At 40.4% G+C, this 27,157-nt stretch overlaps 1 protein-coding gene across 7 annotated transcripts; it reads left to right on the plus strand.

Annotated features, from left to right (window-relative positions):
* The first annotated feature begins 937 nt into the window (after positions 1–937).
* Positions 938–26,398, plus strand: tbcela (tubulin folding cofactor E-like a). 7 transcript variants are annotated; one of them, XM_085379351.1, is made up of 11 exons: positions 945–1,009; positions 2,136–2,236; positions 2,355–2,425; positions 6,017–6,233; positions 7,698–7,837; positions 7,976–8,157; positions 10,250–10,506; positions 15,793–15,919; positions 16,072–16,188; positions 16,299–16,410; positions 18,560–26,398. In XM_085379351.1, exons 4-11 carry the CDS (start codon positions 6,086–6,088, stop codon positions 18,764–18,766), a joined length of 1,290 nt encoding a protein of 429 aa, XP_085235477.1. In that variant the 5' UTR covers positions 945–1,009; positions 2,136–2,236; positions 2,355–2,425; positions 6,017–6,085; the 3' UTR covers positions 18,767–26,398. The 7 variants fall into 7 exon arrangements, with proteins under 7 accessions (XP_085235480.1, XP_085235476.1, XP_085235477.1 ...); XM_085379349.1 differs by having other exon boundaries at positions 6,054–6,233; XM_085379354.1 differs by lacking the exon at positions 2,136–2,236 and having other exon boundaries at positions 938–1,009.
* Positions 26,399–27,157: the final 759 nt, after the last annotated feature.

Raw genomic sequence — 27,157 nt, forward strand, 5'->3', positions numbered from 1 at the left:
ATCTTGTTCTTACCATTCAGCTGACTCCTCAGGACTTGCCTGACCCTCTGCAGGTACTTGGTGGTTGCAGCCTTTCTAGCGGCCTCTTCATATATATATATATATATATATATATATTGCACATGTCGAGGAGCGTGTCAGGCTACATTTCACTGTGTGTTATACTTGTATAACTATGCATGTTACAAATAAAGAACCTTGAACCTTGAATTTCTGTCAGTCGCGTTCAGTATAACAGTTTCAATCAGGAAATTCAGTAACATTTTCTTAACATTAGTTAACAAGCAACAGCCTCCATAAACTATAAAAGTAGTGGTTTAAAAAAGCAGACCTAGCCTTGCTTTTTCTTTTTGCCTCCCCTAAACTGATCCATGTATCTGTGTGTGCACAAAATGCAGTTGAGTGAGATCACAACACTGTGTGTGTGGCAGGGATACAAGAAAGCATTCAGTGGTGGTCTAAAGTCACATTCATAATCACATTTATTGCTTGTCCCATTCAGACAGTATCAGTGAACTTTGCTGTTTGACATGGGTTTCTTATTTCATGAAACTCTGCTCAGCTGAGCTAAATGTAGCCACCATTTAAGTTACACCTGCTGTGACAACATGTCTGCCATCATAGTAACATCATAGGAAAAGACAGCATCTGCACAAGATCATCTGCACGGGAAACAAGACACCAACAATCAGCAGCAGCAGCAGCAGCAGTAAAAACCAATACAGTCATTGGTAAAAACTCAGTGACATCATAGATCACTACACTGGGTACCTCCGGTTTTATTTTTCATGTATTTTTTTCTCATTTAATCCCATCCCGGAAAAAAACGTTCAAAAATACAAATGATGTCAAGCAAATATTTTATCACCCCCCAAAATTATTGAATTAAACAGGGGGAAAAAACGTATTTTCAGCTATCGAGCTACGTCACTTCCGGTAGTTAGGGGAGAGCAAACTGACAGCTGGTTTGTTTTCATCAACAAGGGGGATTTCAAAGTAGACGTTAAAGGTAGGCAGAATCAGGAGATTGTGAGTTATGCGGTCCTGGCTCGGTGTGTGAGCAGGCTGTCACTGTGCAGGCGATTGTTCAGTGTGTGTTTGTGTCGCTGCCTTCTGTGGTCCATGTCCGGCTCCACCGAGCTGCTGCTGGGGGGGTCACTGCGATGTTGAGCCCGGACTGGACACTGTCTGCTCCCAGGCTGTCAGCGGCACACAGTTCGCGCTCATTGTTCAGCAGCTGTTTCGCTGATTTCTTTAAGTTTGTGCTAGAACGGAAAGGGATGTTGTTGTGTTCTGTACTGGGCTAGCTTTACGCATTGGTGGACAGGCCAAATTCTATTCGAATATCTCTCAATTTTGAAGTGTAAGTGCCTTTTCGGCCTATTTGTAGTGTAATAAGATTAATGTAACACATTTGCCCAATCAATAATCCGCATTCATTACATCGGCTTAAATCCATCTGAAGAAGATAAGATGATACCATATTAAAGAAGCAACTTTTAGTGTTGTTATGTATGTTGTGAGAATTGAAAATTGATTGTAATAAGTCTGGATCGCTGTGAATATTAATGCTTTGTCAAAAGTGTTTACGCCGAATGTTCAATAGCTTCACGTTCAATCACACACAATGGCTTTTTTTTAATGGATGGACAGAGATGGAACCAAGAACTAAAAAAAGACTTTGCTTAGAAATGTGCTGAAACCCGTATTACAAAAATACACTGTAAATCTAAATATTAATATTTATTTAGATCGCAAATATTTAGATTTATGACTTTTACCCCGATTATTTATTGAGTTCAGGAATAAAATGATGATGGTACAAAATAAATGGTGTGGCCTCCAAAGAACAATATTTGCACCCAGAATACAGTAAAGTACAAGTAGAAAGCAGGTTAATGTAGAAAGCAGGTTAATATAGAAATATTTTTTACAAAGTACAAGTACATTAAAACTACTTTATTACATAAGTAAATACTAAGAGAGACCTCAGCTTCTACCACTACTCACATCCAGTGGTACTGGTTGGGAGTGCTTCTGTTCTCCCGTCTCTTTCTCTTTTATTGATACTGCCTGACGAGGCAGAAATTGACCTTTGGCCTTGTTTGCTCTCTATGTGGTGAATGACCTACCAGTCCTTCCTGTTCTGGATAGTCTGAAACAAATCCCACCCCCTGACCAAAGAGGAACCCGCATTTTTTTGCAGTCATCCGTCAGCCCCACCAGCCACTCTGGAGTAAGACCTGCTGATTAAGTCACAGTGCCTGTCCCAAAGGCTGTCATAGTTTCAGTATGGAAATGGAATAATACAGTGGACTGAAAATGAATAAGGCTTTTCTTGGTTTCTTTGACAGGCCATCGGTACAAAAGCAAAAGAAGACGGCGAGCAGCAATCGTGGTCAGATTAAGGCAGACATCGCTTCAGGTAAGACGCTGTCTGTTTTAACAATTCAGGTATGGTTCTGAATTCCTCTAATCAGGTCACTGGTTCAAACACACATCTGCTGTGGTATTTATTTGTCTTAGGTCAGTAAAAACAAACCACACCATTGTAACAAATGTCTTGATTTATTATCTGGACAGTAACAAATTGATTTCATCCTTTACTGCAATTTACTACAGCCCTTTTTTGACAAATAAGATATTGTAACAGTAGCCTTTTATTTTTTTATTTTGTCTAATCCACTACATAATTTATGCTTCCCTTGTGCAGATTCCACAGTGAGGCTCTGCCCTCCAAGCCTTGAGTGCTGAGTGAGATCAAGAAAGCACTTCTTTACTTTTTCTTTTTCTAATTTTAAACGTTCAGCAGAAACAGTCTTTTTTCTAATTTAAAAAAGTTCAGCAGAAATAGTCTGCCTTCTTGTTCCTCTTTTTTGGGCAAATCCAAGGACATTTAAACTGGTCAATGTCTCTGTGCTCTGCTGATAAAGAGAGGAGGAAACCTGCTTGTGTCCTGTCATCTAATTGTCATTTTGTAACTCAAGAAATGTAGATGTTTGTCCGCCTGGATACATTTGTGTCATTAAGGAGATGTGAACAGTTGTGAGCCTGTCATGTTCAACGTGATTATGTTGTGGTTCTAGTAAAATTGAAGATAAATAGCTGAAATGTGATGTGAGGAAGTTTCACTGAGTGGCAGAACTGCTTGTGGAATTTCTCGATAGGATGTTATTGGACTGGTGTTTGTCAGTCAAGAGCAAGAAGACAGCTGAGCTTCTATTGTGTCTGGAGCTTGAATCCATTGCACTCCACTAATAAATCTGTGGCTATAGATATGATATGGTAATTGCTTGGTTAATGATTTGATCACATCTGATATCTGTTAGTTAAAACAATTAGTTGAGAGAAAATTAGCCAACAAACTGTCAAAGTTCTTGTCTAATCTTTAACTGTTGTATTAATTGCTCAGTGACACAAGCAAAAATATTACAGGTAACTCAGCGAAACAAGGAAAAGCTGGTGTTTGGGTCTTTTTTACACAAGCATTTAAAACCTGAAAACTCTGGGCAACCACCTTCAGTTGCAAGGCAATTGCAGAGGTAATCTGGTTAGCAAAAATTTAAAAATGGCAATTGTTCTTTCATTTACATCATGTGACTGTAGGCATTTACTGCTTTTCTGCAGTTACTGGTTTTGTTCTCTGTTGTTAATTAGATTTTTCTTTTCTTTTGTATTTTTGTTCTTTGTGTATGTCTCAGTCTTTTATTGTGTATTTTAGGATTGGGCCATATCATACCGTTCACGGTAATACCGGTATGATGTTAGGGAATGATAAGAAAATGAAATATCATGATAGAATATGGGTAAAACATTCATCCGCGGTGCCGTTGTTTTCATACACACATGGCAGAAAAAGCATGGCAGCGACAGAGAATGAGAAGGGCGAAAGCGGATCATTGAATGAAAGACATGAATCAGAATTGGTTTGTAAAAATTGTGCAACTTCAGTGATGTGGAATTTCTTATTACCGTGTTTTTCGGAAAATACGTCGCTCTTAAAATCCTTTGATTTTCTGAAAAATCGACAGTGCCCCTTATAATCCAGCACACCTTATTTATGAATTCTGGTGTCTTCATCTGGTAATTTAATCTCCCTCCTGTTTCTAACTGCTCCTCCATGTTCTGGCTCTGTGTGTTTGGTTTATTCTGGCTGTGTCTTTTGCAACTCGGATGGCTTTGCTGGTTTTCTTGCCACCTAAGTGCAGCGCACTAAGTTCAAATATAAGCTCCTTGAATATAACTGAATACCTTCAGTCTGGTGTTGTCAGCTATTGAATTAATCTCTGGCTCTCTTCCCCATCATGTCTTTTATCCTGCCATCCTTCTCTCTCCCCAGCTAGTCGCAGCAGATGGCCGCCCCTCCCTGAGCCTGGTTCTGCCAGAGGTTTCTTCCTGTTAAAAGGGAATTTTTCCTTCCCACTGTCGCCAAAGTGCTTGCTCATAGGGGGTCATATGATTGTTGGGTTTTTCTCTGTATGTATTAGTGAAGGGTCTTCCTTACAATAGAAAGGACCTTGAGGCGACTGTTGTTGTGATTTGGCGCTGTGTTTTGATTGAATTGAATTGTGCATTTCTCACAGTGATTGCTTTGCTGCATAGGTAGTTTGTATAAATGTAATATTTAAAAAAGGGTTTTCAGATGTCTGAGTGTGTATGAGTGAATTACCATATTACCACCAATTTAATTTGTACTTTTTCTTCAGTTTATGTGGATTTTTATGGTAACATTACCCAAGATCTGTTTTAGGTTTTCATTTCAGTAGAGATAACGCTGTGGCTGCAGTGTACATTGTTACATTACATTATTATGAATCTAGGCAGCTGCATCTTTTGATTTCTGTTAGTTATGATAGCTTGTTCAGGTTATTAAAGCTTCTTCACACTATTACTAAGCTTTAAGTCCAGCTTCCAGTCACCTTCTAAAAATCCATGGAATTTATTGTATAAGCCAGTCTGGACCAGAGCTGCAATAATTATCTAGTTAATAGATTTATTTATTTATTTTTTGATGAGTAATACATTTTTTTATGACACCAAAGTAAAATATTTTCTGATTTCAGCTCCTGGAATATCAGAATTTTGCCTCATTTTTGTGTGCCTGTAAATTCAGCACCAAAACAAGAACACTTCACTATGTTACTTTGTGCATGTGTAACCGGTGTGATTCTGCGTTGTGTCTGATAAAAAAGGTAAAAGAAAGAAAGACCTCCAAGTAAATAATTTGCCCACTCCAGCTCCTCTCCCACAGGGGAATTGTAGAAAAAGGGCTGGCATTTATTTTTACATTAAACATAAAATATGCATTTACACGTAACATATTTGACATAAAACAACAACATGAAATCCGACATACCTGATAAAAAAGGTAAAAGAAAGAAAGACCTCCAAGTAAATAATTTGCCCACTCCAGCTCCTAGACCAAATACAAACAGTGGGGAAGAGGGTTAGCTCAACCCACCACAACTCCCAAGCTAGCAAGGAGTATATATTCTTGCTAGCATTTATGGCGCCTAAAACACATTTATGATACACACATACCACACTCTTATAACATCTTACAAAAACAGGCTTAATAATGACAATAATTGAACTAACATCGCAATCATAAACATCAGGGTGGCTAAATATGAATTATGTGTGTTTTAAGGTGTTGGAAAGAAATGACACCCACCTCTCCCACAGGGGAATTGTAGAAAAAGGGGAGAGGCAAAAGGGGTACACTGTATTTATAGTATTGCACCAAAGAAGAAGAAGAAAAGAATGAGGAGGGGCTCTAATGAATACAACTACAGGCTTGGAGGTCCTAAAAGTCAGGTATAAAAGGAGCAGTTTGGGGGTTTAGAACACATTTTGTGTAATTATAACAATGTGATTTATGACCCTGTTACACATGTTTCATGTTTTATAGGTCAAATGATGTAGTGGTTATTCAGAAATACTTGTATATGAATCAGTGAATAAAAATAAGTGTGTGTTGTAGCAATGGCTGGTTAAAATATGCATATGCTTGCAGCTAATCGCTGGGAGTGTTTGCTTTGTTTGTGGGGCAGCTGAAGGGGAGGCTGCGCACCAGGAAGGAGCTATGGAGCCACCAGAGGATAACGATGGCCGTACCTTTGTGGAGGTGATCAGTGAAAAGTATAGCCCAGAGAACTTCCCATACCGCAGAGGGCCTGGTATGGGGGTGGTAGTAGTGTCCACTGGAGGTCCTCAAGGTTCCCCTATGAAAGGTGAGCCAAGGAGAACTATTGGGCAACTGAAAAGGCTAACGGGTCCCTTTGTCACATTTTAGCACTTCCAAGTGATAACGAGCACTTTATTCAGTGTCATCACCACGACAGTGAACTCATAGACCTAGTATTAAAAATGCTGTCATCTCGTTTCCTTTATGTTTTCATGTTAATTTAGCTAGAAACTCTGATAACTCCTTCAGAAGAATTTTGGCGATGTCTGAGCTACAAACTATATATAAAAGATAGATGCAGGCAAAGTGACTCCACATTTAAGCTGGAAGTTACCATTTTTGGATGAGAAGAGGTAGTGAGGTTATCTGCTTATATTAGCAAGTTTGATTAGCAAGTTGCGACTATAAACTGTACATGCACTACACACAGGCAGAGATCTGCTAATTAGTGCTAAGTATCAGATTAGCGTCCAGGCGATTAGGGAAAGTAACAGTGAAATACTAGAATTTCACTTATTAATACTCATGCAAAAGTTTTACTTGTGTTTTTGTTGTGCATTTGAATCTGACAGTGTGTTGGGATTGAATTGCTCTTGGAGCTAGCATCGGTTAAACATTAACTATAATTTTATGCACTTTGGGTTAGCTGCATTTTCTAGCCCTGTAGATTGGCTTTTGATCTGAAGTGTGGGATCTCGGGAAATCCAAATGTCTGACTCAGGCCTTTTGAATATTTCTTAACTGTGGACTTTCCTGGGATCCTGAAATTGAATTTCTGTGGTAACTGGGTTATTCTTAGAACTTCTCCGTTTACACACCAGCTAAAGCAAGAAATCCAAAGGATTTTTCTGTTTACAGAAGGATTCTCTGGAAGAGTTTCACTTTTTCCCGGAGAATGACTGATATTTGATGATTTTCATAGAAACAATAATAATTCAGCATATGAAGTGAAATAAGGGTAATGATTCACTAATAAACAAAGAAATGTCAGTGAGTATAATAAACTTTGGGATTGTGGCACTCACTACCACAGCGAGGCATTTTTCACTGTACAAAATATTCAAGCACCTAACTAGACATCTAGTTTTAAAATAATAATGTAACATGAATAAATCTAGCCAAAGTCCTTCTTGAAGCAAGCCTTCACATTCAGCAACCACAAGGCACTTTGTTTGGACCTTTATTTTGAAACTCTGTAAAATACGAAAAATGTCAGTGGTTACAGGACATAAAAACTGCACGTATATAGTCACCAGAGCTGATAAAAGCTGCTTATAAAGTTTGTTGGTTTTGAAAATCTTTATCTAAGAATGGGGTTTTTTTTCCCTCTTGAAGGTAAACTGTGTGTGATTGAACTCGACCCACAACTGAAAGGACATGATCCAAGGATACAACACAATACTTAGCGGTTATTTTGGGAAATGTTTAAAATTTCACGTTCTTTTGTTTGGAGCATCAGCATACACTTTTCTGTTTGATTAATTCTTAATAATTCAATCCTTCCTCTTAGACCGTCTGAACCTGCCCAGTGTGCTGGTTTTGAATAGCTGTGGGATCAGCAAGTCAGGAGACCAGGCTGAGATTGCTGCCTTCTGTGCTCATGTCATGGAGCTGGACCTGTCTCACAACAAGCTGCAGGATTGGCATGAGGTGCAGTCCCTGGGTTTCTGACAGTAACATTTTTTTGTTTTAGGAAATCACTTTTCTCTTTTAAGGCTTTAACCTGTGGTGATACTGTTGACGACAGCACCAAGTGTATTTAAGAAAGATGCTACTGTCCTTTTTCAGATTAGTAAAATTGTTTCTAACATCCCCAACCTGGAGTTCCTCAACCTGAGCTCAAACCCGCTGGCAGGAATGACCCTTGAGCCACGGTGGGCTGAAGCCTTCTCCAGCGTGCGGCGCCTTGTCCTCAACAACACTCAGGTGTCCTGGGACACTGTGCTGCTGCTCACTCGAGAAATACCAGAGTAAGAAGAACAGCTACCCTAAGCTGGGTGTAACTCCAAGCACACACAGCATTGCTTTATTTCACTTCATCTCACTATGACTAGCACAACACCTTCCTTATCCATAACTAACACTGATAAATCACTGAATGCATTTGACGATGGCAGCTTAACCAAATGATAACAAACATATTTTCTTACTTACTCCATGAGCCGTGCTTCCATGTTTTAGTTTATTTCAAGATAGAAGAAAGTACCGCCTTACTGCTTCCATAGGAATTAAGAGGGTAAGTATGCTATGTGCTGTTAATCAAATATATATATATTAATTGATCATCAGCAAGTGTGAGCACCTCAATAAAAGAACTAAAAGACATAAAAGAAAAAACTAATTAAATTTTTTTCTCATCTTTGCCTCCAAATAGTGTACTAGATAACCAATGCATAACTAAGATTCAATATAAGATAAGCTTTTTTGAGTTTTATTTTCTTTGTGTAGGAATGTAAAAGGTGATAATGGAAGAATAGAAAATTTCCAGGTACAATGAATACATAGTTTTGTGCATATGATAAACAACATTTGAAGTGCAGTATTGAATTAATTTGTCTAGATGAGGAACGATGTGCAGAATCTCAGATGGACAGAATTCAACACAGGGCGAGCTGTTCATTCACACTGTTGGCCGGTTTTTCAAAAAGGGAACTGAAAACTGTAACAACTGAAATATAAAGCCTGGGAAAACACTGGGGTGAGCTGACCAGACACTCTGGAGAGCGTTACTGAGAGGACAGTAAAATCTATATAAACAGAAGGAGAATTGGGGGTTTGGAGACAGCTGTGGACAACGAGGCTGAAAGGACATGATGAGACAGAAGGGAAGACAAAGGAAGAGAAACTAAAAGTAAGGTACAAGGAGCAACTAACTATTAAAACAAAGTAGGAAGTGAGATAGCTACATGGGGAAAACACAGACATGAACTTGAAATATGGGAGACTTGAGCCAAGAGGAACACCGAGAGAGAACTAAACTCTGAAGCAACCAGGGTCTAGGAACAAAACTAAATATGCTGATGAAAAATAAATGAAGCACATAATTAAGATGAAAGGAACCAGAATTCAAAAACTCAAACACTAGCTCAAACAACCCAGGACCATGACTAGTAGACAACATGGTACATCATAGACAGTATACAATCAAAAGACACTTTATTAGGTACACCCTGATAGTTCTGGATTACAGCCATGTTTGCTCTCACCTTCATGGTTTGAATTCAGCACGGACTGAGATTCATTGGCTGCACAGGGAATCTCCCATTCCACCACATTCCAAAGGTGCTTTCTTAGATTAAGATTTGGTAACTGTAGAGGCGGTATGAGTACAGTAAACTTACTTTCATATTCTAGAAACCAGTTTGAGATGATGTGAGCTTTGTGACATTGAATGTTATCCTCCTGGAGTCAGCCATCAGAAGCCATCAATATCCAAATGCTGCAGCAGAAATCAAGGCTCTTCAGAGCAGGCAATGTTTTCCCAATTTTGTGTTGTCTAATTTTGGTGAACCTGTGCAAATTGCAGCCTTCTGCTTCAAGAGATGCTCTTCTGTATACCTTGGTTGTAATAAGTGACTATTATTTCACAGAGAACTGCAGCTCTTTGGATATTTTCTCTCAGACCATTCTTTGAGATAGTTGTGCAGGAAAATCCCATTAGATCACCAGTTTCTGAAATACTCAGACTAGCTCATGTGGTATTTATTGAGAACCATGACACAATCAAAGTGAATCGTCACCGTACCGACCATGTCTACATGCCTAACTGCACTGAGTTGCTGCAATATGATTGGCTGATTAGAATATTGTCCTAACAAGGAGTTGAACAGGTGTACCTAATGAAGTGGCCCGTGAATATATATTGCACACTATAGTACAACATACGATAGAACACAACATACTATAGTACAGTATAATCAATTCCACTGTAGTGTAGTTTAGCACAGTATAGACAACTATATGCCATGTAGTAATCTGTGAAATTCTGGAGTAGAGCAGGGCTTTATGTAGGTCTTTATTGAAAAGGTTGTGACTGAATGCTCTCTCCTTGTTGTTGTGCAGGCTGGAGGAGTTGTTTCTGTGCCATAATGAGTACAGCAGTGTGAGTTCCTCCAGCGTGGCCTGCTCCACCCTGCGCCTTCTTCACATCACCGACAACTGCCTCAAGGACTGGGCCGAGGTCCGCAAGTTTGGCTCCATGTTCCCCTGTCTGGACACTCTGGTTATGGCAAACAACAACTTGTCCTCCATCCAGGACAGCAAGGATATCCTGCAAAGGCTCTTCCCCAAACTACGCAGCATCAACCTGCACAACTCCGGTAAGTGCATTTCATTCCCAGCTTGTTCTGTGTGTTAGTTTTAGACATGAGACTATTTATACTTGGTGAGTGGTTAGCTATGATAGGGTCATTTCAGAAGGGAATGCTGAAATGTTCCTGTTCATAGCTTAGTGTGCAGCAGTCAGTTGGGTAACAACTGATAAAATTAGCATGAGTAAAGATAGCACTGAATCCTACAGGCTTTGTAGTTTATTAAAACAGATTTATCCATGTGTCAGCTTTTATCTCAGGAATTGTTTCTATTTGGAGATTATCAGTCCTGAGTCTATTTTTAGAGTTCTTTTCAGAGGAAAAAAAACCCAAAAACAAAGACATGCTTATATTGACTGCAGTCCATCCATTAGTTATATCTCCTACGCCTGAGGGAAGGAACAAGCCATTATGGGTCATATTTATCCCTTAATTCTTAAAATGTAGCATTCAAAAAGTCCAGCTTCCATTATTTAGGGTGTTTTAGAAGTGGCTTGAAAGAAGAAATGACAAGGCAGCAAGGATTGTCAGGATTTTAAGCAGCAGGTTTTTCATCAGCAAAACCAAAACTTCCTTTGTGTCATAGTACAACCGTAGCTTGCCTCCACCAGTGTGTGAATGCGAGAGTGAATGAATAGTGGTATTGTAAAGCGCTTTGGGTGCCTTGAAAAGCGCTATATAAATCCAATCCATTATTATTATTATTATTATAAAAAGGCTCATGAGGTTTTGTTGTTGTTGTTTTTTTATGGAGAGAAAAAGGAGGGATCAACAATATGAATTCAGATGCAAGTTAGCTTATATGTTATATAAACATTTTTGTACACACAATATTTTACATATTTAAATAATATCAATACTTGGCAGTAAATCAGAAATTAAAAACTGATAGAAGGCAATTAAATATTTCATGGTATGTTCTTACTCCTGAGTCACCTCAAAAACTCCGGAGTTTTTAAGGTGAGCTGTCAGTTCACTTCTACCTCATCTGTCAATATGACAGGTGCCTACATCTGTTTTACGCTATCAGTCAAAGGTTTGGATGCATCTTCTCGGAAAGAAAAGCGTCTGGACTCTATGTTGAAGGCAACTTGTCTCTCGGAAGAGCCACCTCAACGGGACAAGACTCAGCTATTCATCTGCATCCAAAGGACAAAGGTCACTCTTTCAAGCATGCCAATGTTCCTATCTTGGACAGAGAAGAGAGATGGTTTGAAAGAGGAGTGAAAGAAGCTATGTCCACTGTGAATGACCATCTTTGAACAGAGGAAGTGGATTTTGACACCAATTGTCCAGTTTTGAGATCCCTTTCCAGACGCCTTAACACCCACTCACATCTGGCACCTTGTGACCTCAGTAAATCACATGATAGGATGGGCTAGCTTTCACAATGGGTTCACCGGAAACCTTGGCTGATTATGACCCACACCTGTTTTTGCACCTTGGCTCGTGTGATTAAGTATCAGGTTCAATAGGGGTTCTGTGATTCTTTTGGGGATACTCCCATAGGGCTTAAAATCTGGGACTCTCCACCAATTGCTCTTTGAACTCATTCCATAAATACATGCTGTCTCTCTTCCACAGCATGTCTTTATCCTGTTTTCCTTCTCTCGCCCCAACCGGTCACAGCAGATGGCCCCACCCCTCCCTGAGCCTGGTTCTGCCAGAGGTTTCTTCCTCTTAAAAGAGAGTTTTTCCTTCCCACTGTCGCCAAAGTGCTTGCTCATAGGGGGGGTCATATGATTGTTGGGTTTTTCTCTGTATCTATTACTGTAGGATCCACTGTACAATATAAAGCACCTTGAGGCAACTCTTGTTGTGATTTGGCGCTATATAAATAAAATTGAACTGAATTAGAACTGAAGAAGCTTCTCGGATGAGAGGTGAAACGTCTTCAAGAAACCTAAAGAGGTCCAGACGCTTTTCTTTCCAAGCTTCTTAGACTATGATGACCTGGATGACTGAGAACCTTCACAGACATGCGACCATCACTCTCCGTCTTGGTCAAATAGCTGTTACACAGCTTGAAGGTGTGTTTGGGGTCGTTGTCCTGTTGAAAAATAAATGATGGTCCAACTAAATGCAAACCGGATGGGATGGCATGTCATTGCTGGATGCCGTGGTAGCCATGGGGGTTCAGTGTGCCTTCAATTTTGAATAAATCCCCAACAGTGTCACCAGCAAAATATCCCCACACCATTACATCTCTACCTCATCACATGCTTCAGGGTGGGACATGCATGTAGAGACCATCCATTCACCTTATCTGCGTCACACAAAGGCATGGCAGGTGGAACCAAAGATCTCAAATTTAGACGCATCAGACCAAATCACTGATTTATACTGGTCTAATGTTCACTCCTTTTGTTTCTTGGCCCAAACAAATCTCTTCTGCTCATTGATTTTCCTAAGTAGTGCTTTCTTAGCAGCTATTTGACCATAAAAGCCAGATTCGCACAGTCTCCTCTGAACAGTTAATGTAGAGATGTGTCTGCTACTGGAACTGTGTGGCATTTTCTAGGCTCTAATCCAGAGGTGGGCAATTCCAAGCCTCGAGGGCCGGTGTCCTGCAGGTTTTAGATATCACCCTAGGTCAACACACCTGAATCACATGATGACTTCATTACCAAGCCTCTGGAAAACTTCAAGACATGTTGAGGAGGTAATTTAGCCATTTATATCAGCTGTGTTGGATCAAGGACCCATCTAAAACCTGCACTGGCCCTTGAGGCCTGGAGTTGCCCACCCCTGCTCTAATCTGAGGTACTGTTAGCTTGTAATTTCTGCACAGCACAACTGATAGTCCCATCCACATTAAGAAGGCAAGAAATTCTACAAATGAACCCTGACAAGGCACACTGGTGAAGTGAAAACCATTTCAGGTTACTACATCACGAAGCGCACTGAGAGATGGCCAAGGGTTTCATAGGGTTTGTGGCTTCCACAAACTGGTCCCCTTTGTATTTTTAATGGATTACTTCTACGTTCATGACACACAGGTACTATATAACATTATGGAAAATAATGGAAATAAAATGGAAATTCTCATATATGTGCTAAGGTAATTAGCATTGTTAGCTAGACCACATGAGAGTACCAAGAATCAACACGTATATATTTCCCATGCTCTAGGAGAAATCTAGTTTAGCATTATTAATTTGTGCACTGTCACTATTCTAATCAGACTCCATTAACTTTTTTTCCTGTTTTATCTACAGAAACTTAACAAGCCCCCCTCCTCCTACTAGTGCCACTGCTGCTGCACACCAGCAGTGGCAGCATATATAGTACTTTTTTATTGTTTGTTTATTCTAAATTTTATTTAGATAGCACTGGTTCACAATCACAGTCACCTAAAGGTGATTTTAATTGTAAGCTAAAAACCCAGCAATGAGAGAAAACCCCTGCACTAATTCAATTTCCTATGAGCAAGCACTTGGTGACAGTGGAGAGGAAAAATTCCCTTTTAACAGGAATAGATCTCTGGCAGAACCAGGGTAAAAAAAAATGAAGGCCATGGAGAAGATCATAAAACCCCTGATGGACCCACTTCAGTTTGCTTACCGTGCACGCAGAAGCATCGATGATGCAAAAGTCTTCATCTTGGACTCCATCCACAAACATCTGGAGCTCCCTGACTCCTCCGCCAGACTTCTGTTTGCTGATTTTTCATCAGCGTTCAACACTCTGTAGCCTCATATCCTGGCCACTAAACTTTCCTCCCGATTTCACCTGGATGATCAGCTAATCCTGTGGATATTGGACTTTTTGACCAACAGGACTCAGAAAGTTCGGGTCGACAGCTCTTTTTCTGGTCTCCGTTCCACCTCCACTGGCTCCCCCCAGGGCTGTGTGCTCTCCCCCTTGCTCTTCATCATCTACACCGATGACTGCAGATCCACACAGCCCAACTGTCACCTGGTGAAATATGCTGATGACACAGTTCTCCTGTCACTGCTGTCAGGCCCCTCACAACACCACGGACCCGCTCTTCAGGATTTTGTAGAGTGGTGTGACAGCTCCAAACTTTAACTGAACGTGAGCAAAACCAAAGAGATGGTGGTGACCTTCTCCAGTAGGCAGAGGGATCTGGCTGCTTCAGTCACCACCACCATCCATGGGAAGCCAGTGGAGGTAGTTGAGGAGTACAAATACTTGGGAACCATCTTTGACAACCTCCTGAAATTCTCTGCTAACACAGAGGAGATTCTCAGGAGGTGTCACCAACGGCTATACCTCCTTAGGAAACAGCTCCTTTGGAGTCAGCACACCCATCATGATGACTTTTTAACTATGTATTCCTGAAAAGCATCATGACCGTCTCCATTACCTGCTGGTTCCACTCCCTCAGCCTTCAGAACAGGAGCAGACTGCAGGACACTGCATGAGCGTGCTCAAAGATTATTGGCCTGCCTGTCAGAACTCTTGCACAGGTTTTCAGCCAACAGGTCCTTAGACAGGCAGCCAAAATTATTAATGACCCCTCTCGTATTCTTCTTCGGGTAAAAAGAAGAGGAAAAAAAGGAGAGCATAGATGAACATGCACAGAGTTCTTCCTTATCAAAACCTGACAACTAGATTTCCTGCAATACATGACCTCTGAAGGTTCAGCTGCAGATATAGCTGTTCTAGTATCAGCTAATGTAGAACACTCCTTTGTAATTGACATCATGCAGAGTTAAGGGTAGGAAAAACTGTCAGGCACAAAAGCTTAGGCTACAGCAGTCTGAGCTTGAGCGTCTGGCTCAAAGGATCTATTTGTTTATGCTCTGATCACACCATTTAAAACTGTGACCAGGTTAAATATGCATATCCATCATTGTAATAGTAGATATATAAATGGGGAAATGCACAATAGGACCATTTTAAAACTAACATGAAGTATCATGTTTAAATATAGTGATATAATGTTATATGTATATTGTGTAATATGATGGAGGATTATTTGTGTGATATTATATTGCATCTGTTATATTATACTGTATATATAATGTCTTGTAAGTAAGGTAGGCTCAGGTTGTCTGTCTTAAGTGGACATGAGTAGCTACTACAGAGCCAGACTGTAGAGGTCTGGTGAGCTGGCTTAATTTTAACGTTACATCCCCGATCCCAACTCAGTTGACTCCACTTGATGGCATTTATCACACAGCTTCCTCAATAAATAAAAATCGTGCACAGTGTCCAACTTTCATCACATATGCAGTTTCACACCCCTTTTGGTGTGCAAGCTTGAAACATGACATCTATGTGTGTTTGTGTTTGTGTGTGTGCTGGTGCGCGCACGTGCACTGTCAGGTCTAAACCAGTGGGAAGATATAGAGAAGCTGAACTTCTTCCCCAGGCTGGAGGAGGTGCGCCTGCAGGGCATTCCCTTACTGCAGGCCTACACCAATGCAGAGCGACGCAGCCTCATGATAGCGCAGTAAGTCTGTGACATTAGAGAGAAATGACATCCTTCACAGCAAGTAGAGGACATTGATGAGAACTTGAATAATCCACAGATCTGAGCTGTACTCTGACCTGCAGAAGGTCAATAAACAGATACCTGCACAATATGTCATATCTCCTCTTCAGGCTTCCCTCAGTATCACTGCTAAATGGCAGTGCTGTGAGTGACAGTGAGAGAGAGGACGCAGAGAGGTTCTTCATCCGTTACTACTTAGACTACCCTGAAGAGGAGCTGCCTTATAGGTACACCCACACCCTTGTTTACACTGTATGAGCAGTGGTATGAGTGTTGGTTTATGTGTGCTACAGTAAGTGCTGTTAAAACAGACGACACACCCTGCTCTCCTCCTCAGATACCATTCCCTCGTAAACAAGTATGGCAAGCTTGAACCACTTGCTGAGATTGACCTCCGACCTCGCTGCCGTGCCCAGGTGGAGGTTCACTGTGAGGAAAAAATAGAACAGGTCAGTGTGGCATTTAATAATCTGCTGTTCTGGAGAATCCTCGAATGAAAAATACCTTTTGGAAATTATAAAATGTAACCGTTGCTTTCTTTTCCTTCTCTACTACTCATACCACTGTGAATCACTTTAGTAAATGACTTGTGCCTTTGTACTTTGCCCTTAGTGCCTGAGCACTTGACATTTAGAAGTAGATGAAATCTCTTAACACAGAGTTTGCAAAACTCGGTGTTAAAAACTAGTACTATAAAACAATTTTAATAGTTCAATCAGCACCAGTTTAACATTTTAAAATACCTTTGCTGTGAAGGACCCTGGAGATGATTTATTTTGCATGGGTATACTTTATCAATGATGTAATCAGTGCACATGTTTGTTCAAGCCCACAAAAACTCAAAACGACAAAACCTTTAAAAAATAGTTTTACATTTATTTGCAAATCCTAAATTTTCAAAAGATTGCACATATATTAGACACAATCGTAGTGAAATTTATATAAAAATATGCATTTTTGTCCCAAACACTGACATTTCAGTCACAGTTTACAGGTGCTTGAATCAGTATTTTTATATTACCAATAAACCCCACAGCTGCATGTAATGTAGAGGGAGTTGCTGATAGTGGCAACCCCACAGCTTATTATATACTTATACTTATATATTTCAGGTCTGCAAAGCATTTTAGTGCAATTTGTTTTAGTTTATTTTGCTTCATGTCACAAATCTCTTTGGGTTGTGTCAGGATGAGCATCTGGCATAAAAATTTGGCAAATCAAATATGTGGAGCTAGCCACTTGTGAATAAGGCAGCAGTCAAAAGTAGATTTTTAGTTACTTTTATTAAAACAAAAAAATGAAAGAGTTAGTCTATGCGCAGATTGTCAAAGCATTGTGTTCATGCTGATTAATATAATACTATCTGTGTTCTGGTTCGTAACCAGTGTTAGGGAGTAACGGAATACATGTACTGCTGTTACGTATTTAAAATGCAAAATATGAGTAACTGTATTCCGTTACAGTTACCGTTTAAAAGGGTGGTATTCAGAATACAGTTACTTTGTTGAAATAAATGGATTACACGGCGGTCTTTTCCTGTTTCATATATTAGGCTATGCTCCCTCTTTTTTCCTAAACAAAGCCAGCATTAAGAGGCTCTAATGCCTGTGTGTCAGTCTCGTGGCCCATGTCACTACTATTTGCAGCCCGCAAAATGACATGGAGAAATATTTTTTAAAAATTATTCACAAAAATTATTTAATAAGAAGGCAATAGGCAGAGTGTTACAGGCATAGCCCTAAAGAATGTAGCCTAATGGGCAGTGTAGTCCATGCTGCAGGGAGAATGGACTGCCATACCTGTTATGTGTCTGTGAGTCTGAGGGAGGGAGAAAAAGTACAAGTTGTCACCCACCAGAAATGGGAGATGGAAGAATATAAATATAATAATAACCACTGCAGCCAAAAAGACTGCCTGGCAAGCCCAGTTGTAAGTAAGCTTGACTGTACGCTGTGTTCGTGTTTTCCTCCGAAACAATAAGTTCCATTGGATCAGCCTTTGAACACATCTCTCTGTCTCTCGCTAGCAAAGTTGACCCAGACAACAAAGTAAAACTTTTTTTCAACTACAAGCCAGAGGTCCCTTTACTACGGTTCGGAGCCGTTTTATATATGCACGGAATAGTTTTCTATACGAGATTGCTGCAAAAAGCGCAGCCTTACCTAATGTCCACCCTACTGTTTTTCATTTTATATTAAGATTTAAAAATCTAGTTGGTATTGGTATGAAGAGTATCCTTCAGTAAAAGTAATAAATCACACAGCAATTCATGTAGTTGTAAAAAGCATGATAATATATTAAGTAATCCGAAGTATTCAGAATACGTTACACTCGTTGATTAACATAACAGAATACGTTACAAAATACATTTTGGGGCATGTATTCTGTAATCTGTAGTGGAATATATTTTAAAAGTAACCTTCCCGACACTGTTCGTAACAGCGTGAACTGCAGTTTCTTGAGTTCATGACCTGGGTTGTGTTGGTTCACTTTAACAGTATAGCTGTCAACCTACAGACGGCTCCTAACTTTAACCTGCTGTGCTCTTGCTGTTACTCTGAAAGTCGCAAACGTAGAAATTGTTTGTCTTTGTGCCAGCTGAGCATCCGTTTGGACCAGACAGTGGCTGAGCTGAAAAAGCAGCTCACGACAGTGGTCCAGCTGTCTACCAACAGCATGAGGCTCTACTACATCGACAAGGGCAGTGCCTTCGGTCCAGAGGAAATGAAGTACAACACGCGAGCTCTCCACTCCTACAGCATCCAAGATGGTGACGAAATACTGGTGGTGCCCAAAACCAAGTGAACAGCTGATGACCTGCTGGCTGACAAGAGTGAATTGAAAAAATTTTTTTTTTCTGATTGGTTAACTGATACAGCAAAAATAATTGGAAAATAGAACAGTAGCAGTGGCCCACTGAGAGAGGGCATACACAGAAATTATGAAAGCAATATGAGCACCATCAAGGAGACTAGACTAGTAGACTACAGATGGCTGCTGAGTGCCTCTGAAATATAAGTGAGCACTGGGAATGCAGCGGATCCTGTCTTTATTTAATTGAGCTTTCTCTGAGGGGGAACCACTGGAGCGAGTGCACAAACGTGTCACACTTGAGAACGGGCTGAGAAGAGCACCTCGCAGTCAGCTCGCAGTTTCAGCGGAGGGGAGGGCCGCTGCTGGACCAGCAAAGCTTCACTGCAGCTCTGTCTCTTAGCGCACGGCATGTACTATAGCACCTGCGTAGGCAAGTCTCCAAAATCACTCGCTTTCCCACTTGTCGCAAAAGTTACACTGATTGGTAGTCAGGCAGTACCACCAAGTGGAAAAGAACTGCTCTCATCTGCACTTTTACCTGAGGCACAACACGAGGAAGAGCAGAGGAAGGCTCGCACCAAAAGCACTGTAAACTGAAGGACTGGTGATTAAGCTCCATTTTGTTGTCAGGTGGGGTTTTTTGTGCCTTGTTTAATGTGGCAAATTTCTTAAGTTAGGTTGTTGAATCGCATTCACTATAGACTTTTGACATTCAGTCAAAAGGCCATAGTGACGTGAATGTCACTGTGTGAAACTAATGTAATAAGCAGATTTGGCACTTCTATACTGGATGATGATTAGCTCTGTTTAACATCCCTACAGTGAAGCTCAAACATCCACATGAAGCAACACGAGGCAAAACAGAGAGAAAAGATAAAGCACACCACCTAGCAACAAAATGGCTTCAGGAGCAACAGTGCACACTCTCTGCCAGTCCATGTTTTCCTTTGTCAGAGATTAAGAACTGATGCTACTGCGTTTCCTATCATTGATAGTGCTCTGTGCACTCTCACGGCTGCCCACACAGAGCAGCTGTTGCTGTGTCATGTTATATGTGCTGCCTTCTACAAGCTTCACTGTATTTTTGGTTGGATGTGTGTTCTGCCAGTGCAGGAAGAAATGACACACACACAGACCAGAGTACACAAAAGACATAAGGTAAGAGTCATCAGGACATCATAGCATCTGCATTTGAGATATTATTGATTACATTCAGGCCACGGTGCAACGTTGCTTCAGCAGGCCCCCTTTTGTGTAGACCTACATGATGATATTAGTTTGAAATTATAATTTTGCATTTAGGACACAGCATTCAATGTTGTCACTGCTCCATGCTTTTTTTTCACCCAAAGAATGACTTTTATGTAACTTTAAATGCATAATCAGGATAATTTATTTACAGTTTATTTGGATTTTTAAGAATATATAATCAGCAACCATTGTTTAACAGATGCTGATCTCACTTGAAGGCATTTAAGTGCACCCACTGGGTATTTATACCAGTGTTTAAAATGACTGTTTGGCCGATAGCTGACTTCTTCTTTTGATATGTAGTCTAATCAATTTATTTTGTATATAACCAGTTAGCAACAATACCTGCTTTAAGAAGCTTTATGTTATGAAGTAAAGACCCAACTGTATTAGAGGGAAAACCTCAGTGATCTCATAATCCTCTGTGAGCAAGCACTTGGCAGTGGGTAGGAAGGAAAAGACATCTGGCAGAAGCAAATCACAGAGAGGCAGCTACCTACCGTGCCAGGTTAAGGGTGAGGGGAGGAAGATATTTATTTCCACATCTGTCTGGAAAACAAAGAAATCTTAATAAAAAAACAAACAAACACAAAACAACCTCCTTGATACACTATTTTTGAACAGTTAGCCAACACAAGTATGAAGTACACAATGTGTAAGTATTGGCCACTAACATCAGCAAATGCCCGTATATCAGTCAGAAGGGCTCATACTGATATTAAGCCAATAGTTCTACTTTGAAGTGAACGCTATACAGTGAAATACTGATATATTCCAATGTTAGTGCTTCATCTGCCAAAATATAGTGTATTCTACATTATAGTCCATTCTGCACAGATATAATTTCACCAAAGATAGCTCATGATGCTGGTAGTATTATAGTAATGTGGAATATATATACAGTTATATTGATTTTAATATGCAGCATTCATCTTGTATTAGAAGAGTGTAGATGTGAGATGTTTGGTGCCATTGATTTTTCCTATAGCAAGCAACCTAGCAGAGTGCTGGATTCCTGACAGTGTTACTGCTATATTTACAGCCACAAAATGAAATATTCACAGTTAGTGGCTGTTTGGGAATGAATGTCTGTAGCGCCGGCTCATCCACTGCTTATAGAAGACTCATCTCAATGCGCTTTGATCTTTTTTTTTTTTTACCCTGTCTATAACAAATATGTAAACCCTTCTTTTCCCTTCCAACTATAAGTTCATTTTGTAATACCACTGGTATACTTGAATAAGGCACCCCCTCCCCTGCCCATTTTATTATCACACTAGTGCTGAATAAATGTTAGTGTAGCATGAACCACAGCCATAGAAACCAGCACACACCAAGACACCAACATCCAAGTCTGGCCTGGAATATCGAGCTCGACTGTGCTGATCAGTGTGTGACTATTTGAAAGTGTGTCATATATAATTGTTGCAGGGTTGGTGACGTAATGGTAAGCATGTGATTTATGTATTGAATTTACGTGTTTTTGAAGAAAGTATCACTTTGCTTGCTCAGATTGAAGGAATACTGCACTTAAAGGAATTTTGTATTATATTAAAGGGGACCTATTATGTTTTTTTTTTTCTTCATTGCTGTCACACACACACATAGATACAGTGGGGCAAAAAAGTATTTAGTCAGCCACCGATTGTGCAAGTTCTCCCACTTAAAATGATGACAGAGGTCAGTAATTTGCACCAGAGGTACACTTCAACTGTGAGAGACAGAATGTGAAAAAAAAATCCATGAATTCACATGGTAGGATTTGTAAAGAATCAGGGTGGAAAATAAGTATTTGGTCACCTCAAACAAGGAAAATCTCTGGCTCTCACAGACCTGTAACGTCTTCTGTAAGACGCTTTTCTGTCCCCCACTCGTTACCTGTATGAATGGCACCTGTTTGAACTCATCATCTGTATAAAAGACACCTGTCCACAGCCTCAAACAGTCAGACTCCAAACTCCGCCATGGCCAAGACCAAAGAGCTTTCGAAGGACACCAGGAAAAGTATTGTAGACCTGCACCAGACTGGGAAGAGTGAATCTACAATAGGCAAGCAGCTTGGTGTGAAAAAATCAACTGTGGGAGCAATCATCAGAAAATGGAAGACATAAAAGACCACTGATAATCTCCCTCGATCTGGGGCTCCACGCAAGATCTCATCCCGTGGGGTCAAAATGATCATGAGAACGGTGAGCAAAGATCCCAGAACCACACGGAGGGACCTGGTGAATGACCTGCAGAGAGCTGGGACCAAAGTAACAAAGGTCACCATCAGTAACACACTACAACGGCAGGGAATCAAATCCCGCAGTGCCAGATGTGTTCCGCTGCTGAAGCCAGTGCATGTCCAGGCCCGTCTGAAGTTTGCCAGAGAGCACATGGATGATACAGCAGAGGATTGGGAGAATGTCATGTGGTCAGATGAAACCAAAGTAGAACTTTTTGGTATAAACTCAACTCGTCGTGTTTGGAGGAAGAAGAATACTGAGTTGCATCCCAAGAACACCATACCTACTGTGAAGCATGGGGGTGGAAACATCATGCTATGGGGCTGTTTTTCTGCCAAGGGGACAGGACGACTGATCCGTGTTAAGGACAGAATGAATGGGGCCATGTATCGTGAGATTTTGAGCCAAAACCTCCTTCCATCAGTGAGAACTTTGAAGATGAGACGAGGCTGGGTCTTCCAACATGACAATGATCCAAAACACACCGCCCGGGCAACAAAGGAGTGGCTCCGTAAGAAGCATTTGAAAGTCCTGGAGTGGCCTAGCCAGTCTCCAGACCTCAACCCCATAGAAAATCTGTGGCGGGAGTTGAAAGTCCGTGTTGCTCGGCGACAGCCCCAAAACATCACTGCTCTCGAGAAGATCTGCATGGAGGAATGGGCCAAAATACCAGCTACTGTGTGTGCAAACCTGGTAAAGACCTATAGTAAACGTTTGACCTCTGTTATTGCCAACAAAGGTTATGTTACAAAGTATTGAGTTGTATTTTTGTTATTGACCAAATACTTATTTTCCACCCTGATTTACGAATAAATTCTTTACAAATCCTACCATGTGGATTCATGGATTTTTTTTTCCACATTCTGTCTCTCACAGTTGAAGTGTACCTCTGGTGCCAATTACTGACCTCTGTCATCATTTTAAGTGGGGGAACTTGCACAATCGGTGGCTGACTAAATACTTTTTAGCCCCACTGTACATAGATACACTCATATGTGTGTGTGTGTGTGTGTGTGTGTGTGTGTGTGTGTGTGTGTGTGTGTGTGTGTGTGTGTGTGTGTGTATAAACTCTTTAACAGAGAATATACAATTGAGAGAGAGAGAGAGAGAGAGATATGAACTTTGGTGCTGCACTGAAGAATTGCATAAGATAGATTATGCAAAGCTGCCAAAGTCCAAGAGTAAAAAGTGCTCAGATTTTAAATGTTGATGTAAATTTATTGTTGAACATTTTTTTCTTAATGTCATTTACTGGGAACCCAGCTTACTGAACATAGTGTCTAAGCCAGTTTATAGCCCTTAAAATCAGTGAAAAGTAATCACTGATTTTCAGTACCTCTCTGTAACAGGGATTCACAACTAATAAAGCACTGATCAAAGATGAGATCATAATGTGTAAATCCATACTCTCAGGGTTTTACTGTGCTCTTGGGTTCCTAATCTGTTCCCTACAGTGTTTTGTTCTTTATTGAATAATGTTGATCATCTGGCCGCATATAATACTAAACTCTTTAACAGAGAATATACCATTTTAACACATAAAAACACCACAGCATATGTAAGGTGGTCTTACCTACAATGCCATGAAAAAAAACTAACTAGCCATGACATTGTCATCTGGGCTGATGACATGTCCTCCTATGGTTGAATTTTTTCAGTTGTCCCTGCCTTTCCCCTATGTAGCCAAGATGGCAATAATTGGGCCTTGACGGTGTGAATCCACTTGGGTTCTCAAAATAACGAGGAAAGGGTTTCCTTACACCTGTTAATCTGAAAGATGGATTTTGGTGTCAAAAGCACAGTAACTGCAATAAAAAACTACAAAATATCCAGTATTAAATGTATCCGTAAACAACATAAAATTGTTTAAACTCACCGCTTGTTGAGAAGTCCATCTGGAAATCAGTAAGCATGGAATAAAGAGTATGAATTTACACATTTTTTTCCTCATTAAATGTACTATGTGGGGTTCCATTAAATTGTTACACATCACATTCTGATTGAAATTCTGAATGATCCAAATTACAGATGGTATAAAAGATGAAGCTAGCCACCATGACATCAGCCACTGGTTAGTAAAATCCTGTTAGGAAGCCTTAAGATGAGTGTTTTCTCTGTTGCCATGTTGGTGTTTTGAATATTGTGTATTTGTGACAAGTGAGGGGTGGCTCTGACTCTGACTCTGCACACTCATTGCCAGAAGGTTGATTCTGTTCAACTGGGTGTTGAGGTTTAAGTAGGAGGAACATTTTATCACTCATCCACGTGACTTCTACTATGTCAGATAACTGTGGGTTTCCTCAACCTTATAAACAGTTGGTTTGCATAATTATGAAGATAGCACCACTGACCAACAATGGCCCACGAGCTCAGCTATGATCATTAATATGCAAATTGTCATGACCAATGATCACAGAGGGACAGCTACCTACCGTGCCAACAGAGAGTTGAGGAATGGCAACAATCACAGCACTGTAACATGGTGAAAAATGTACCCTCAGGCCCCCTCCTCTATTCAGAAATGGTTGTTCCTTTTTCATGTAAATAAGGTGGGGGAAACCTGCAGACCGAAGAAGTCACTTGGATGAGTGACGAAACGTTTCTCCCAGTGAAAACGCTACGTCCAGATGAACAGAATCAACTTTCTGGGATGTCTTTACCTGGAGGATTGACCATGCACACTCACTAGCTAACAACTTACAACTGATCAGATAATGAGCATAATCCTCCTCTCTGATTCTGATAACCACTGAGATGCACGAAATGGACTGAATGCTACGCCCAAATGAAATTAAACTGGTTATTGAGCCAATAAATTCATCAGTAAAGCTTTTAAAGAGGTTGCAGGGCGAGGGAGTCAACAGTAGTTTTCCCATACACTTATACAACCTCAGTGGAACCACAGGGCAGATGAGTGAAAGGAATCCAGGTTCAGAAGGATTCCTTGTTGGCTTCACTTTTCAGACCTGTGAGCTTCACCCATTTGCTATACTGTCTATATAACTAAAAAATTAATGGCCATATTTCTAACAGTGACAAAAAATTATCTTCATGTGGGACCCCATCATTCCTAATCTGAATCTGGTTTACAAAATAGCTTTTCGAGGCCTTTAAGGGGGAACAAAAATCCCAGCTTAAAACTCTCTGATGTGTCATGAGTGCAGTCCTTGTTTTCTTTGGTCACACTGTTTTTTGCTGCAGTTATTGCACTACTCAGCCTAACTGGACCATAAACCTCATTATTTGGTATTGGCCCCAAAGAATCGTACAGTGAGGCTTCCTATAGTCACCTTCCATTAATCACTCAGCTGTTCTACTGGGAAACCTCTATAACAGAGCTGGAGACACTCCACAGCACTCGTGTTTCTATTTGCTGCTATCATTATTAACATTTTCACCTCTTTCTGTACATTAACACAAATGTGATATTTAAAGGAGTATGTCCACTTTTTTGGAGTTGGGTAATTTATGTTTATAGTTTAATTTATAGTTTAACTCATGCAGAAATGTTATTCGGTTACATGGCTATTGGGCCTGCCTGCTGAAATGGACAAAATAAGCATCTGTATTTGCTTTGCTTAGTTAAAAAATCAACATGTGACGTCAGACATGCAGCAGCTTTATTTACAGCGCATCCATGTTTGAATGGGAACCTGTGAAAACAAAATAGACATTTGCCATAATAGTAAGTGCACTGCTTGAGTCATCACCTGCCTTCAAAAGTGGATCCTGGATCTCAGATTGGGGCTTTGATTATAGTGTCACAGATTCTTTGTTGGTTTGTTCCCACCCACTCAGTATTTAAGCTCATCAAGTCACTTGACGATAACTTGGGACTATCTGTGGTATTTAAAGCATAACCACTTGTTTTGTAGGAGCCTATAGGAAGTCTTGAGTGGATCAGAATGAGTCATCTGTCTTGTTTTAGTATATGCAGGGAAGAATGCATCACTGAATGGTAATAAATGGCAGTTTCCCTCCTCAGTGTGTGACACTGTTTCTTCATTCACAGCAGCAGCAGCTTTGGATACATGTCAAAGGTTTTGACTGTATCTCATGATATGATTTCATGGTTATACCGCAGTATGATTTTATCACTCACTTTGATGCAGACACTCAGATACTCCAGCCTGATGTGCTGCCAGAGTGCAGCAACTTAGCAAACAATATTATACAACATCTACTGGCAAATCCTCGTTGATAGGTGATCCCAGTAACCATTCTTGGGGCACAGGGGACATGCCTTGCTATTATTTAGACCAGGAGTGGGGAACTCCAGGCCTCAAGGGCTGGTGTCCTGCAAGTTTTAGATATCACCCTATAGGTCAATACACCTGAATCAAATGACTAGTTTGGAGAACTTCAAGATATGTTGAGGAGGTAATCTAGCCATTTAAATCAGCTATGTTGGATCAAGGACACAGCTAAAACCTGCATGACACCAGCCTTGAGGCCTGGTTTAGACCATGTTCATTTATTCCCCACCAATTCGAAAAAATGAATGAACCAGAGGAGCATTACTCACTCTAAGTCCATCTTTTTCTCTCACTCCCAAAATATGACTAATGAATCCATACCACCACTGAATCTTTTACACTTGACCTGATTACCAGAAAAGAGAGTAAGTGTGAGCACATCCCAGCATTTTTAAGAGCCAGACCAGGAGAAAAAATATTAAAGTGGAATTATCTATCATTATCTGGCTACAGTTACTATACTTTGATTCTCTAGACATTTATACAAAGGCTGGGTTTTGATGCATGTCTTTGTCAGGCGTGTGTCAAAGAGAAAAAGAGGTTGTTCCTTTCTGAAAACCTCTAATCAGTGCAAATTACTGTTGACCAACAGGGGGAAACAAATCCAGCACAAGATGGCAATTACAACTCTGTATAAATGTGATCTC

The sequence above is a fragment of the Rhamphochromis longiceps genome, linkage group LG14 (assembly GCF_057381845.1).
Source record: "Rhamphochromis longiceps isolate RC_006_pf linkage group LG14, R_longiceps_female_GT1.1, whole genome shotgun sequence".
Classification (NCBI taxonomy): Eukaryota; Metazoa; Chordata; class Actinopteri; order Cichliformes; family Cichlidae; genus Rhamphochromis; species Rhamphochromis longiceps.

Coding starts and splice junctions, on each gene's coding strand:
- tbcela (XM_085379348.1), top strand. CDS start 2,323: ATGAATAAGGCTTTTCTTGGTTTCTTTGACAGGCCATCGGTACAAAAG. Junction 7,838..7,975: donor AGCTGCAGGATTGGCATGAG/GTGCAGTCCCTG, acceptor GTCCTTTTTCAG/ATTAGTAAAATTGTTTCTAA. Junction 15,920..16,071: donor CGCAGCCTCATGATAGCGCA/GTAAGTCTGTGA, acceptor TCTCCTCTTCAG/GCTTCCCTCAGTATCACTGC.